This window comes from Rhinoderma darwinii, chromosome 2, assembly GCF_050947455.1.
Source record: "Rhinoderma darwinii isolate aRhiDar2 chromosome 2, aRhiDar2.hap1, whole genome shotgun sequence".
Classification (NCBI taxonomy): Eukaryota; Metazoa; Chordata; class Amphibia; order Anura; family Rhinodermatidae; genus Rhinoderma; species Rhinoderma darwinii.
The window spans coordinates 5,774,440-5,786,612 of NC_134688.1; the positions used below are offsets into that span (position 1 = coordinate 5,774,440).

At 45.3% G+C, this 12,173-nt stretch overlaps 1 protein-coding gene across 1 annotated transcript; it reads right to left on the reverse strand.

Moving 5' to 3' along the window:
• Positions 1 to 409: 409 nt before the first annotated feature.
• On the reverse strand, positions 410 to 5,546 carry LOC142740334 (olfactory receptor 6N1-like). Its single transcript, XM_075849883.1, has 3 exons — positions 5,537 to 5,546; positions 4,741 to 4,793; positions 410 to 1,357 (listed from the first exon to the last, which is right to left on the reverse strand). The coding sequence occupies exons 1-3, from the start codon at positions 5,544 to 5,546 to the stop codon at positions 410 to 412; spliced, it is 1,011 nt and encodes a 336-aa protein (XP_075705998.1).
• Positions 5,547 to 12,173: the final 6,627 nt, after the last annotated feature.

The following is a 12,173-nucleotide window of genomic DNA, read 5'->3' on the forward strand; positions in this document are numbered from 1 at the left end:
ACAAAAAACGTCTGAATATCAGGAGCTGTTTTCTCTTAAAAACAGCTCCATATTTTGAGATGTTTTTGATTCTGCGTGTGAACATACCATCAATGCACCTTACAGTAGATATAAAAAGTCTACACGCCCCTGTTGAAATGCCAGGTTTTTGTCACTTTACAAAATCAGTCCAAGATTAAGAATTTCAAAACTTTTTCCACCTTTAATGTGACCCATAATCTGTACAATTCCATTGAAAAACAAACTGAAATAATTTAGAGGAGACAAATAAAAATAACAAAACTACAGTAATGTGGCTGCATAAGTGTGAACACCCTCTTATAATTGGGGATTTTTTGAAATTATTATTCTTGGACTAATTTTGTAACATGACAAAAACCTGGCATTTTAACAGGGGTGTGTAGACTTTTTATCTCCACTGTATATGTTTTTTCAGATAATTCTTAATGTCTTTATTTCTCAGGCTGTAGGCAACAGGGTCCAGCATGGGGGTTAATACTGTGTAGAACATGGCCACCAATGAGTCTATATTCGAAGAGTAGGAAGGTTTTGGACGAATGTACATGAAGATTAAGGGCAAAAAGTACATGTTCACCACAACAAAATGGGAGGCGCACGTGGAAAACGTTTTCCTGCGTCCGGTGGATGAAGCTATAAGCAGAACAGATTTGATTATTTTAACGTATGATGTAACTATAACAGTGAAGGAGATGAGGAGCACGACGGCACTAATTGAGGAACCAATTATGACATTGAGAGAGGTTTCGGCACAAGCCAACTGAAGTAGAGGGGGGTGGTCACAATAATAATGATGAATGACATTCGGGCCACAAAAAGGTAATTTAAGAGCTAATATCATCACTGCGATAGGGGAAGCGAATCCCATGGTCCATGACACCAAGGCCAAGATGATATATAACCGCCTGCTCATGATGGCATGGTAGTGGAGCGGGGAACAGATGGCCACATACCGATCATAAGCCATGACAGATAGGAGGAAACACTCAACAGCATTCAACGACACAAAGCAGTACATCTGCAGGAAGCAGCCCGAAAAAGAGATTCTATCAAGGTGCATAGAAAACTTGCTGAGCATCTTGGGGATGATGACGGTGGCGGACATCATGTCCCGAAGAGAGAGGTTGCTGGCAAAGAAGTACATTGGAGTGTGTAGACTTTGTTCCAGGACCACGAGGAGGAATATAAGGCCATTCCCTGTGATGGTGGCAAGGTAGATAAATAAGAAAATAACAAATAACAAAATGTGGAAGCCATTGAGGCTCGGGAATCCAAAGATGATGAACTCGGTAACAGTGGTGGAAGGGTCATTGGTGGAGTTGATATCTTGCGTCTTCACCTGAGGGTCAATAAATTAATATATGAATAGGAAGTAAGTCAAGAAAAGCTTTTTAATACAAATCAACCTGGGGTTGGAATCAACAGTACCAGAGGGGTAACGTAAAGATCCTGGTCTCCAGTGCACAATCTGAAATAGGACCCTCAACTATCACACAACATCTATAGTAATGGTCTCCTCATATGTGACACATAACATCCACAGGCTCTTCTATATATACATCACGGGAGCACTTACCAGGGGATTCCTAGTATCTGAGTTTAATAATAAGTTAAATAATAATATGAGTTATTTAATAAAATAATTTCTGCCTCCACTAGGGGGAGCTCATTGCATACTGATTTATGATCTGTAAAAATCCCTATACAGTGAGCTCCCTCTATTGGTGGCTGCGGGCAAATATAATTTTATCATGTAATTTTATGACATCCTCCCAAACCAGCAGCAATATTGTCCATGTATGGACAGCGAGTGATGTGAGTGCATTCTGTGTACAGCGTTGCTGCATATGTCACCGCCATATTAGAAAGTAGATAGAGCCCGGGATGTAGCTGGCAGTTGCATCTGGATCTGGCACCTGAGCATTCCCAAAGACCCTCTGCTACATATGAAGACACCAGTATTATAATTGGCACGTTTTAGGTGGTGGGGGATGGGGAGCTGTTACAGACCGTGGTATAAAGGAAAAGCAGGAATGTCACCAGTACTTACTTTTTGCAGGTAAATTCCCATAGCACGAGGCGTTCTATCACTGCAGAGTGTATATATATATATATATATATATATATATATATATATATATGTATAACGTAAAGGTGTAAAGAGCCGGCGTCTGAACGTGACTCCACCACTCAGTCCGTGGTCTCTCTGCATCTCAGCGGAGCCTCATTTATAGGGACAGTCATGAGTTTGTTTTGCTCCCATCAGGTTGATTATTAGGATGACTTTTAATTAATATCCACGTGGGACTCTCTTTAGTAAGGGATGTGCGCAAAACAAGAAAATATAATTACACCCCCAGAGACAAGATCTGCAGTGACTGAATTACTGGGACGCTGAGACGTGTGACACCACCCAAGTAAAACAATTAGGGTCTCATGCATTTGGTGGGAAAAATGTGAAGGGGGACATTAATTAAAATGAGCTCGCACCCCGGTCCGGTGAGTGTATCTGTCCGGGGCCTAGAAGTAGCCCCCAGGTCGGCCATGTACATAAGCGATCAGGATATCGGATGGTTAAAGAAGATCAATAAAGTTTATAGAAAAAGATAAATAAATTAGTTTTCTTTGGTGCAAAAGTAGTACCAAAAAAAAACAAAAACTATATTTGTTTGGTATCGAGGTAATCGCAGCGGTCAGCAAAACAACAATAACACATCAATTATACCGCACAATGAACGGCAACAAACAATGGTGGAATTGTTGTTCTTTTCCATTAAGCCCCAAAATAATTAATAAAAATGGTTTATCCCCTTCTCGACATATGATAGGCGGGTAAGGGAAGTATGGAGCGGGATCATGGGCTGAGCCCGCTCCATACAATGCAGGTACCGGCTGCATCATACAGCTGACACTTCACTGTAACCATCACGCTCATTTAACCCATTAGATGCCGTGGTCAATAGCGAACGCAACATTTTTTTTTTATTGCCCAGATATAAAATTGTGTGGTTTTGGGGGCATGACAAGAAGTGTAGAATTATTATTATTATTATTATTATTATTGGTCCCTATATTCAGTGGCGGATTAAGTAGACTATAGGCCCTGGGCTGTTACCAAAATTTGAGTCCCCCTTCTCCACCGCTGCCCTGCCACACCATAACTATTGTTAACACTACCTTTTTGTGCAAGCATTAACAAATGAGTGTTACGATTCCCATTGTCAAAGGGTTGTGTCCCTACATACTGACAGTCTCCAACCATCACTGATAGTATCACACTGTGCAGGGACACAAAGGAAATTGTAACATCCATCAGTCCGGGACTGCACAAAGACTTTTTTCTATAATAAATCTCCTATAATAAACATGTCAGGACAGGTGACAGATTCTCTATAAATCCAGTGACTCACCGGTGACGTCTTCTCAGATTCTAGTAGTTTTTTTTCTCCATCCGGTCCAGACTTCATGACGACTTCTCCCGGCCACGCACAATTTCTGCAGAATTTGCCACTCAGATGTTTTCGGCTCCTCCCTTTTATAACATTTCCACACCTATAAACGAAGATAAAATTATCATGGTGTCAAACACTGTGCCCCTAAATATAATAGCACCATACACTGCGCCACTGAATATAATTGTGTCAAATACTGTAAAGTAAAGCACCACATACACAGTACCCCCGGTAGATAGCGTCACAAACAGCCCTCTGTGGATAGAGACTCACACCCCCTGTAGATAGCATCACATCCCCCCTTGTAGATAGTGCCTCCCCTATAGATTGTGCCACACATACAGCCCCCTGTAAATAGTGCCACACAGCTACCCTATAGATAGCGCCACACAGACCCCTGTAGATAGTGCCACACACACCTCCTGTAGATAGTGCCACACACAGCCCACCCAGATAGCATCCCCTGTAGATGGCACAACCCCCTTGTAGATAGTGTCAAACAGCCCCCTGTAGATAGCGCCACACACCCCCAATAGATAGAACCAACCCCTTGTAGATGGCACCACCCCCTTGTTGATAGCACCAAACTGCCTCATGTAGATAGTGCCACACAGCCCCCCTGTAGATAGCGCCACACACCCCCTGTAGATAGAACCAACCCCTGTAGATGGCAAAACCCCCCTTGTAGATAGTGCCACACAGCCCCTTGTAGAAAGTGGCACACAGCCCTTCTGTAGATAGTGTCACAGCCCCCCTGTAGGTACGGCACACACAGCCCCCTGTAGAAAGCGCCACATAGCCCCCCTGTAGACACGGCACACACAGCCCCCCTGTAGAATGTGCCACCCCCTGTAGTTATTGCCACACTTACCTGTCCCCATTCCAGCACCGTCCTCTTCTCAGATGTTGCAGGCCTGGTCTCTTCTGACCAAGCCGCATCCAGCAGAGAGACGCAAGCGGCGTGATGACGTCATCACGCCGTTTGTATCACAAAATAAGGCTGAGCAGCTCAGAAGGAAACCGATGGTTCCCTTGCCTTGCCAGCGATGTCAATTGTATCCGCGTCCAAAGGCCTTCAGTTTAGTAGTGTTATTTTCCGCGAGTAAAATATAACTGCCTATTACTAACGCTGGAGTAACGGTGGATGTGCATGTGGTCCGATCACCACTGCTCATCTAGTTACTGCAGGGCTCACTCTGATTCTAATTAGCTGCTTGCTGGTCCAACAGCGCAGCAATAACTGTAAGAACTACCCCTCAGCACAGCTTACATTCTTAGCTGACACACTGTTTGAACCGTTATTTGGACTCCACCTCATATCATCTGGAGCCACAAAAATGAAAAGTTACAAATTTAATATAAATAATAAAGAATAAAAATAACAATTAACAGTTTCTATTTACAGTTCAGCAATGTGTGCATCACAATGCAACACCGGTGATAAGTGTTACATTGAATATAACACTAAGTGAAATCACTCAACTACTCAATCCCTAGTTTTGATTGCTGCCTACCACTAACGCAGCAATAACGCAGGGTATGCATGTGGTCCACTTCATGCATACCCATTTAGTTAGTGTAGGGCTATTCAAGTCCACTTAGCTGTCTGTTAATACCACAGTGCAGCAATCATCATATGAGCCCACTTGTCCAGCACGGACCAGTTTAATCAACTGACACTGTCAATTTGATTCCATTTGTCTCATTTTGAGTTTCAATCTCCATTATAGCGCAGCGATACGTGCACTTTAATGGAACAATAGCGTTGGTGAAATCACTTTATATCATAACCAGTGATCTCACTCAATTTACACCAAATTTTGGGTTTATGGTATATGAGTTTGGGGGTCACTCACACATACCAGTTTGCATCAATGGACTTTTAATACATTTTAATGTTAATCAATAAAGGTTATTTATTAATTTCACGTTAGACCACATCTTCTCCCCTTTCCCAACCCTATTTCAATCTAGCTCTAACTGGTGGTGTACACCAATGTGGTCCCCTTGACCTATTTTTCCCAGTGAGACAGGTGATCTTCATCAGTTGCTAGTGCCACACTTACCTGTCCCCATTCCAGCACCGTCCTCTTCTCCGATGATGCAGGCCTGGTCTCTTCTGACCAGGCCGCATCCAGCAGAGAGACGCAAGCGGCGTGATGACGTCATCACGCCGTTTGTATCACAAAATAAGGCTGAGCAGCTCAGAAGGAAACCGATGGTTCCCTTGCCTTGCCAGCGATGTCAATTGTATCCGCGTCCAAAGGCCTTCAGTTTAGTAGTGTTATTTTCCGCGAGTAGCGGCAAAAACGTGACAAAACTGTGATGTGGTCTTTAGGCGGCCATGAGCCCCCGGGTGCCACAGGCCCCGGGCGGCCGCCCATAATGAGGGGGATCCGCCACTGCCTATCTTGATGATCAAGTTCAGATCAGTAGAACTGCCCACAAAAATAAAACATCTCATTCGAATGTACCCCAACTCTCCAGCCCCCTTAATTCGGTCTCCTGTGGGACTCTATGTCTCACTTCAGGTTCCTTTCCATCGATGGGTGTCAGATGTAAAATACAATGAAGATCCCTGACACCTAAGTCAATTTACAGAGGGAGGCGATGCGATTGCAAGGTGCCAATTAGTTTATTTGACAGCTGGAGGCCTAACCAACATGGATTTTAGAGCAGTTGGTCCTCTATAGACTCCTCACCACATCTGCAGATTTTTACCCAAGGGAGCCCCGTGCTGCATGTAGGAAAGTACACGCTGACCACTCTGAACCAGAATGAGAAATGACCAATGGTATACCCAATCATTTTATTGGTCTAGCTATGGTTACTGGTTAAATTAATCTTTTTAGTTATATATATTTTTTTTTTTTACTTTGTTGAATCTAAAATAAAAAATAATGTAATTAGTCTCGGTAGAATCTGTCTCCATGGTTGCTGACTACAAACAACCCCTGTGTGTGGTAGGATCCAATGGTCAAGTGTTTCTGCTTCTATCTGAGCACTGTTGAAGCCTCTATGATCAGAGCAGGTCAGTTCTATTCACACACAGCAGATTATAGATCTCTGAGGAAACTCTTGAGTTGCACAACAACATGTACAGCTGTGTCACTGTGAGAGATGCGGGAGGAGACATCTGTACAGTCTAAAGCATTGAAGGAAGGTGAAGAACGTGAGAGCAGCTCCACAGGGAACACCCACTGAGCTCTGAACCTGCAGCACTACAAGCAGCATATCAGAGAAAGTCAGAGAAAGCGAGTCCAGAAAATAAAAGAAGCAAAACAGAAAATAGACAATAACATAGATCGGCCTGAATTTCTCCAGGTACATAGACATATAGCTGAAAAATATATTTTCCATTTTAAAGTGTCATGGCCGCGGTCACAGACCACCGCTGTTTCTCACCTTGCGACGGCCACGACCACAGACCTCTGGTATCCTGCCAGCGTCTCCCTCCTAGGAGACGCCAGCACTCGTGGTTGTCCTGTTCTGCTCTGTTCTGAACTCAAGGGTGCGCATTCGCAATCGGTCCCGGCCTTAAATGGCCAGCGTGCACACATGTTAATCTGCTAATCTGTTAATCACCAATCTCCAGATCACCCTGGAATATAAAAAGAGCTCTGCCCTTCCACTCTTTGCCTGAGCTTTGTTGTATTTCTACCCAAGTTCGTATTGCAAACAGTACCTTAGTAGTATCCTGTTCCTGCTGCCTGTATCCTGTATGCTGTAGCTGTCTCCTGTACCTAAGCCTCTAGTTGGAGTCGTGTGTATCATCTGCCATGCCTGGTTTCACCTGCCACATGTGCTGTCACCTGCCGCGCCTGCTGTCACCGGCCACGTCAGCTATCATCTGCTCTGCTGTTATCTGCCATGCCTGCTGTCATATACCATGTCTGGTATCATCCGCCTCCTCTGGAATCAACTGCCACATCAAGTACCATCCGTGCCAAAGCCTCTGCTACTGTCTGGACTCCTACAGGTACTCTTGTGCTAGGACTTTGCATAGACTTTGATATAGACTGTTGTTTGGCCGGCTGCCGCTCCGCAATGGCGGAGTGGCCTATTGATCCACATACCCCTAGATCGTGACAGTATGTGGGTCCACATACCCCTAGATCGTGATTTTATCACCTGTGTATCACATGTGCGTAACCTGCGTGCACTCCTGGATCAACTCCCACTGGCAGTAAATTCTATTATCACTCGTCTGGATCATCCTCCTGCTCCTCCTCTGGATCCTGTTGCTGTTCCACTGCCTGTTACCCCTCCTACATGTTCCGGATCCACAGTTTTGCTATCTCTGCCACCTTGCTATGACGAAGATCCCAGAACCTGTAGAGGATATATTAACCAATGTACCATCCATTATAGACTATGTGCTCATCTCTTTCCCTCTGATGAGGCCAAGGTAGCATTCATCATTATGCTTCTCACTGGCAAGGCCGTGTCTTCTGCAAACCCCATCTTGGAGCGGGAGCGCCTAACCTTATTTTTAGAGACTATTCATAGAGTGTTCGAGGTCGAACATCCTCTGCAGCTGCTATTCTTCTAACCCTCAAACACGGAGAGTAGACAGTAGGAAAATATGCCATCTCCTTCCGTACACTGGCGGCGGAGTTGGTGTGGAACAATGAGGCCTTGGTGGCAACCTTTTGGCAAGGACTGTCCATGATCATCAAAGACGAGCTAGCAGCTCGCGATCTTCCTTCCAATCTGGATGCTCTTATCCTGTTGGCAACCAGGATCGACATGAGGATCCAGGAACATGCTGTTCGGCGGGAGAGACCTTTCTACAGACTGGCACCCTCGTTCCAGAAACCCCTATTGCCTTCTCCTGTCGTTCCACCAGAGAAACCTATGTATGTGGACAGAATCAAATTATCCGAGCAGGAGAAACAGTGCAGACACTCTTCAGATTTGTGTCTGTATTGTGGCCTCAAAGGCCATTTTGTGCGCCAATGTCCGCAAAAAGCCGGGAAACTCTAGCACCTAGGTTTGGTTGGAGAGACAATCCTAGGTGGAACGACGCCAAATGCCAAATCCTCTCCAAAATTATCTATTCCTGTCACCATCCTCTCGAGACTGACATCACACTCTTCCTTTGCCTATCTGGATTCCAAATCAGCTGCAAATTTTATCCAGCAGGATCTAGTGGATCGCCTGCATCTACCCACAGTTCCTCTGGAGGGACCTCTGGCTGTTGCCTCTGTGAATGTACTACCATTACCCGATCCTATTCTTCATCCGGAAGTCTTTTCTTCCTGGCCGGAGCCGGATTCTTCTTTGTGAAGAAGAAAGATGGATCTCTTCGTCCATGTATTGACTACCGAGGTTTGAACCAAATCACGGTAAAAAACGAGTTTGCAAGTGACATCTTCTGCAATCTGCTGTATGTTTGTGGGATAGTTTATCTGGACGACATCCTGATCTACTCACCTGATTTGACGACGCATCGGAAGCATGCTTGCTAAGTTCTGTAGTGGTTAAGGGGGAATTACCTATATGCTAAACTTGAAAAGTGTGTGTTAGAGAGGAACTCCATGCCCTTCCTGGGCTACATCATATCTGACCGTGGACTCAAGATGGATCTAGAGAAGGTGAAGTCCGTCTTAGACTGGCCACGTCCACAGGGCCTTCGGTCCATACAACGATTCTTGGGATTCACAAACTTCTACTGTCAATTTATCCAGAACTTCTTGTCTCTGACTGCTTCAATCTCTGCCCTCACCAAGAAGGGGGTGAATGCCAAGGTTTAGCCTCTGGAGTCCGAGGCAGCATTTACCAACCTCAAGAGCGCCATCACTCCAGCCTCAGTTCTCCACCACCCTGATGCCTCTCGGCAGTTCTTTTTGGAGGTGGATGCATCTTCCACTGGTGCTGGAGCACTACTGTGTCAAAAGAACTCTAAAGGCCAGTTGGTGACCTGTGGCTTCTTTTCAAAATTATTCTCTCCTGCAGAGCACAACTATTCTATCAGGAATCGGGAGTTTCTGGCCATCAAGTTGGCCTTAGAGGAGTGGAGACAGTTGCTAGAGGGTGCTATCCATCCTATTATCATCTATACAGATCACACGAACCTCACGTACCTACAGTCGGCAAAACGACTAAATCCTCATCAAGCCAGATGGTCGCTGTTCTTTGCCAGATTCCAATTCTTGCTTCACTTCCATCCTTCAGACAAGAGTGTGAAGGCTGATGCTCTGTCTCTCTATTTTGAAACCGTGAGGAAACTCCTCAATATATTATAGATTCTTCTAGGATTATTGCCGCTAACCCTCTGCAAATTAGAGACATTCCTCCTGGTAAAACGTTTGTTTGTCTTGCAGACAGGAAGGGAATTATTCGCTGGGGACACAACTCTGAACTGGCTGGGTACTCTGGTGTCCTTAAGACACAGGACTTGATAGCTCATCACTACTGGTGGCCCACTCTGCCTAAAGATGTTTCGCACTGTCTCCTCATGTATGAACTGTGCATCGAACAAGTCTACCATTCCAAAACAGCTTGTCTGCTCCTACCCCTGCCTGCCCCTGATACCCCTTGGCAACATATCACTATGGACTTCATTACAGACCTTCCCCCATCAGCTGGATGTACTACGGTCTGGGTAATAGTGGATAGTTTCTCTAAAATGGCACATTTTATTCCGTTGACTGGCCTCCCGTCTTCTTCTCTCCTTGCAAATCTGTTTATTCTGCACATCTTCCGTCTACACGGACTTCCTCTGCATATTGTCTATGATCGGTACAGTTTGTATCAAAGTTCTGGAGAGACCTGTGCAACCTGCTAGACGCTCTCCCCCTGGGTAATTATAGGCCAGTAAGCTGAACATCCATCGTGGGGAAAATGTTTGAGGGGCCATTAAGGGACTATATACAGGATTATGTGACAATAAATAGCATTATAAGTGACAGCCAGCACGGTTTTACTAAGGACAGAAGTTGTCAAACCAACCTGATAAGTTTTTACCAAGAGGTAAGCAGAAGCCTAGACAGAGGGGCCGCTGTGGATATAGTGATTATATGAGGGGTGAGGAGAAGCCTAGACAGAGGGGCCGCTGTGGATTTAGTGTTTTTGGACTTTGCAAAGGCATTTGACACTTTCCCCCATAGACGCCTAATGGGTAAATTAAGGACTATAGGTTTAGAAAGTATAGTTTGTAATTGGATTGAGAATTGGCTCAAGGACCGTATCCAGAGGGTTGTGGTCAATGATTCCTTCTCTGAATGGTCCCCAGTTATAAGTGGTGTACCCCAGGGTTCAGTGCTGGGACCACTATTATTCACCTTATTTATTAATGATATAGAGGATGGGATTAATAGCACTATTTCTATTTTTGCAGATGACACCAAGCTATGTAATATAGTTCAGACTATGGAAGATGTTCATGAATTGCAGGCAGATTTAAACAAACTAAGTGTTTGGGCGTCCACTTGGCAGATGAAGTTTAATGTAGATAAATGTAAAGTTATGCATCTGGGTACCAACAACCTGCATGCATCATATGTCCTAGGGGGCGCTACACTGGCGGATTCACTTGTTGAGAAGGATCTGGGTGTAATAATCTGCAGCATCATATGTCCTAGGGGGCGCTACACTGGGGGAGTCACTTGTTGAGAAGGATGTGGGTGTAATAATCTGCAGGCATCATATGTCCTAGGGGGCGCTACACTGGGGGAGTCACTTGTAGAGAAGGATCTGGGTGTAATAATCTGCAGCATCATATGTCCTAGGGGGCGCTACACTGGGGGGAGTCACTTGTTGAGAAGGATCTGGGTGTAATAATCTGCAGCATCATATGTCCTAGGGGAGCTACACTGGGGGAGTCACTTGTAGAGAAGGATCTGGGTGTAATAATCTGCAGGCATCATATGTCCTAGGGGGCGCTACACTGGGGGAGTCACTTGTAGAGAAGGATCTGGGTGTAATAATCTGCAGCATCATATGTCCTAGGGGAGCTACACTGGGGGAGTCACTTGTAGAGAAGGATCTGGGTGTAATAATCTGCAGCATCATATGTCCTAGGGGGGGCTACACTGGGGGAGTCACTTGTAGAGAAGGATCTGGGTGTAATAATCTGCAGCATCATATGTCCTAGGGGGAGCTACACTGGGGGAGTCACTTGTTGAGAAGGATCTGGGTGTAATAATCTGCAGCATCATATGTCCTAGGGGGGCTACACTGGGGGAGTCACTTGTGGAGAAGGATCTGGGTGTAATAATCTGCAGCATCATATGTCCTAGGGGGCGCTACACTGGGGGATTCACTTGTTGAGAAGGATCTGGGTGTAATAATCTGCAGCATCATATGTCCTAGGGGGGCTACACTGGGGAGTCACTTGTTGAGAAGGATCTGGGTGTAATAATCTGCAGCATCATATGTCCTAGGGGGAGCTACACTGGGGGAGTCACTTGTTGAGAAGGATCTGGGTGTAATAATCTGCAGCATCATATGTCCTAGTGGGAGCTATACTGGGGGAGACACTTGTTGAGAAGGATCTGGGTGTAATAATCTGCAGCATCATATGTCCTAGGGGGCGCTACACTGGGGAGTCACTTGTAGAGAAGGTTCTGGGTGTAATAATCTGCAGCATCATATGTCCTAGGGGGAGCTACACTGGGGGAGTCACTTGTAGAGAAGGATCTGGGTGTAATAATCTGCAGCATCATATGTCCTAGGGGGAGCTACACTGGGGGAGTCACT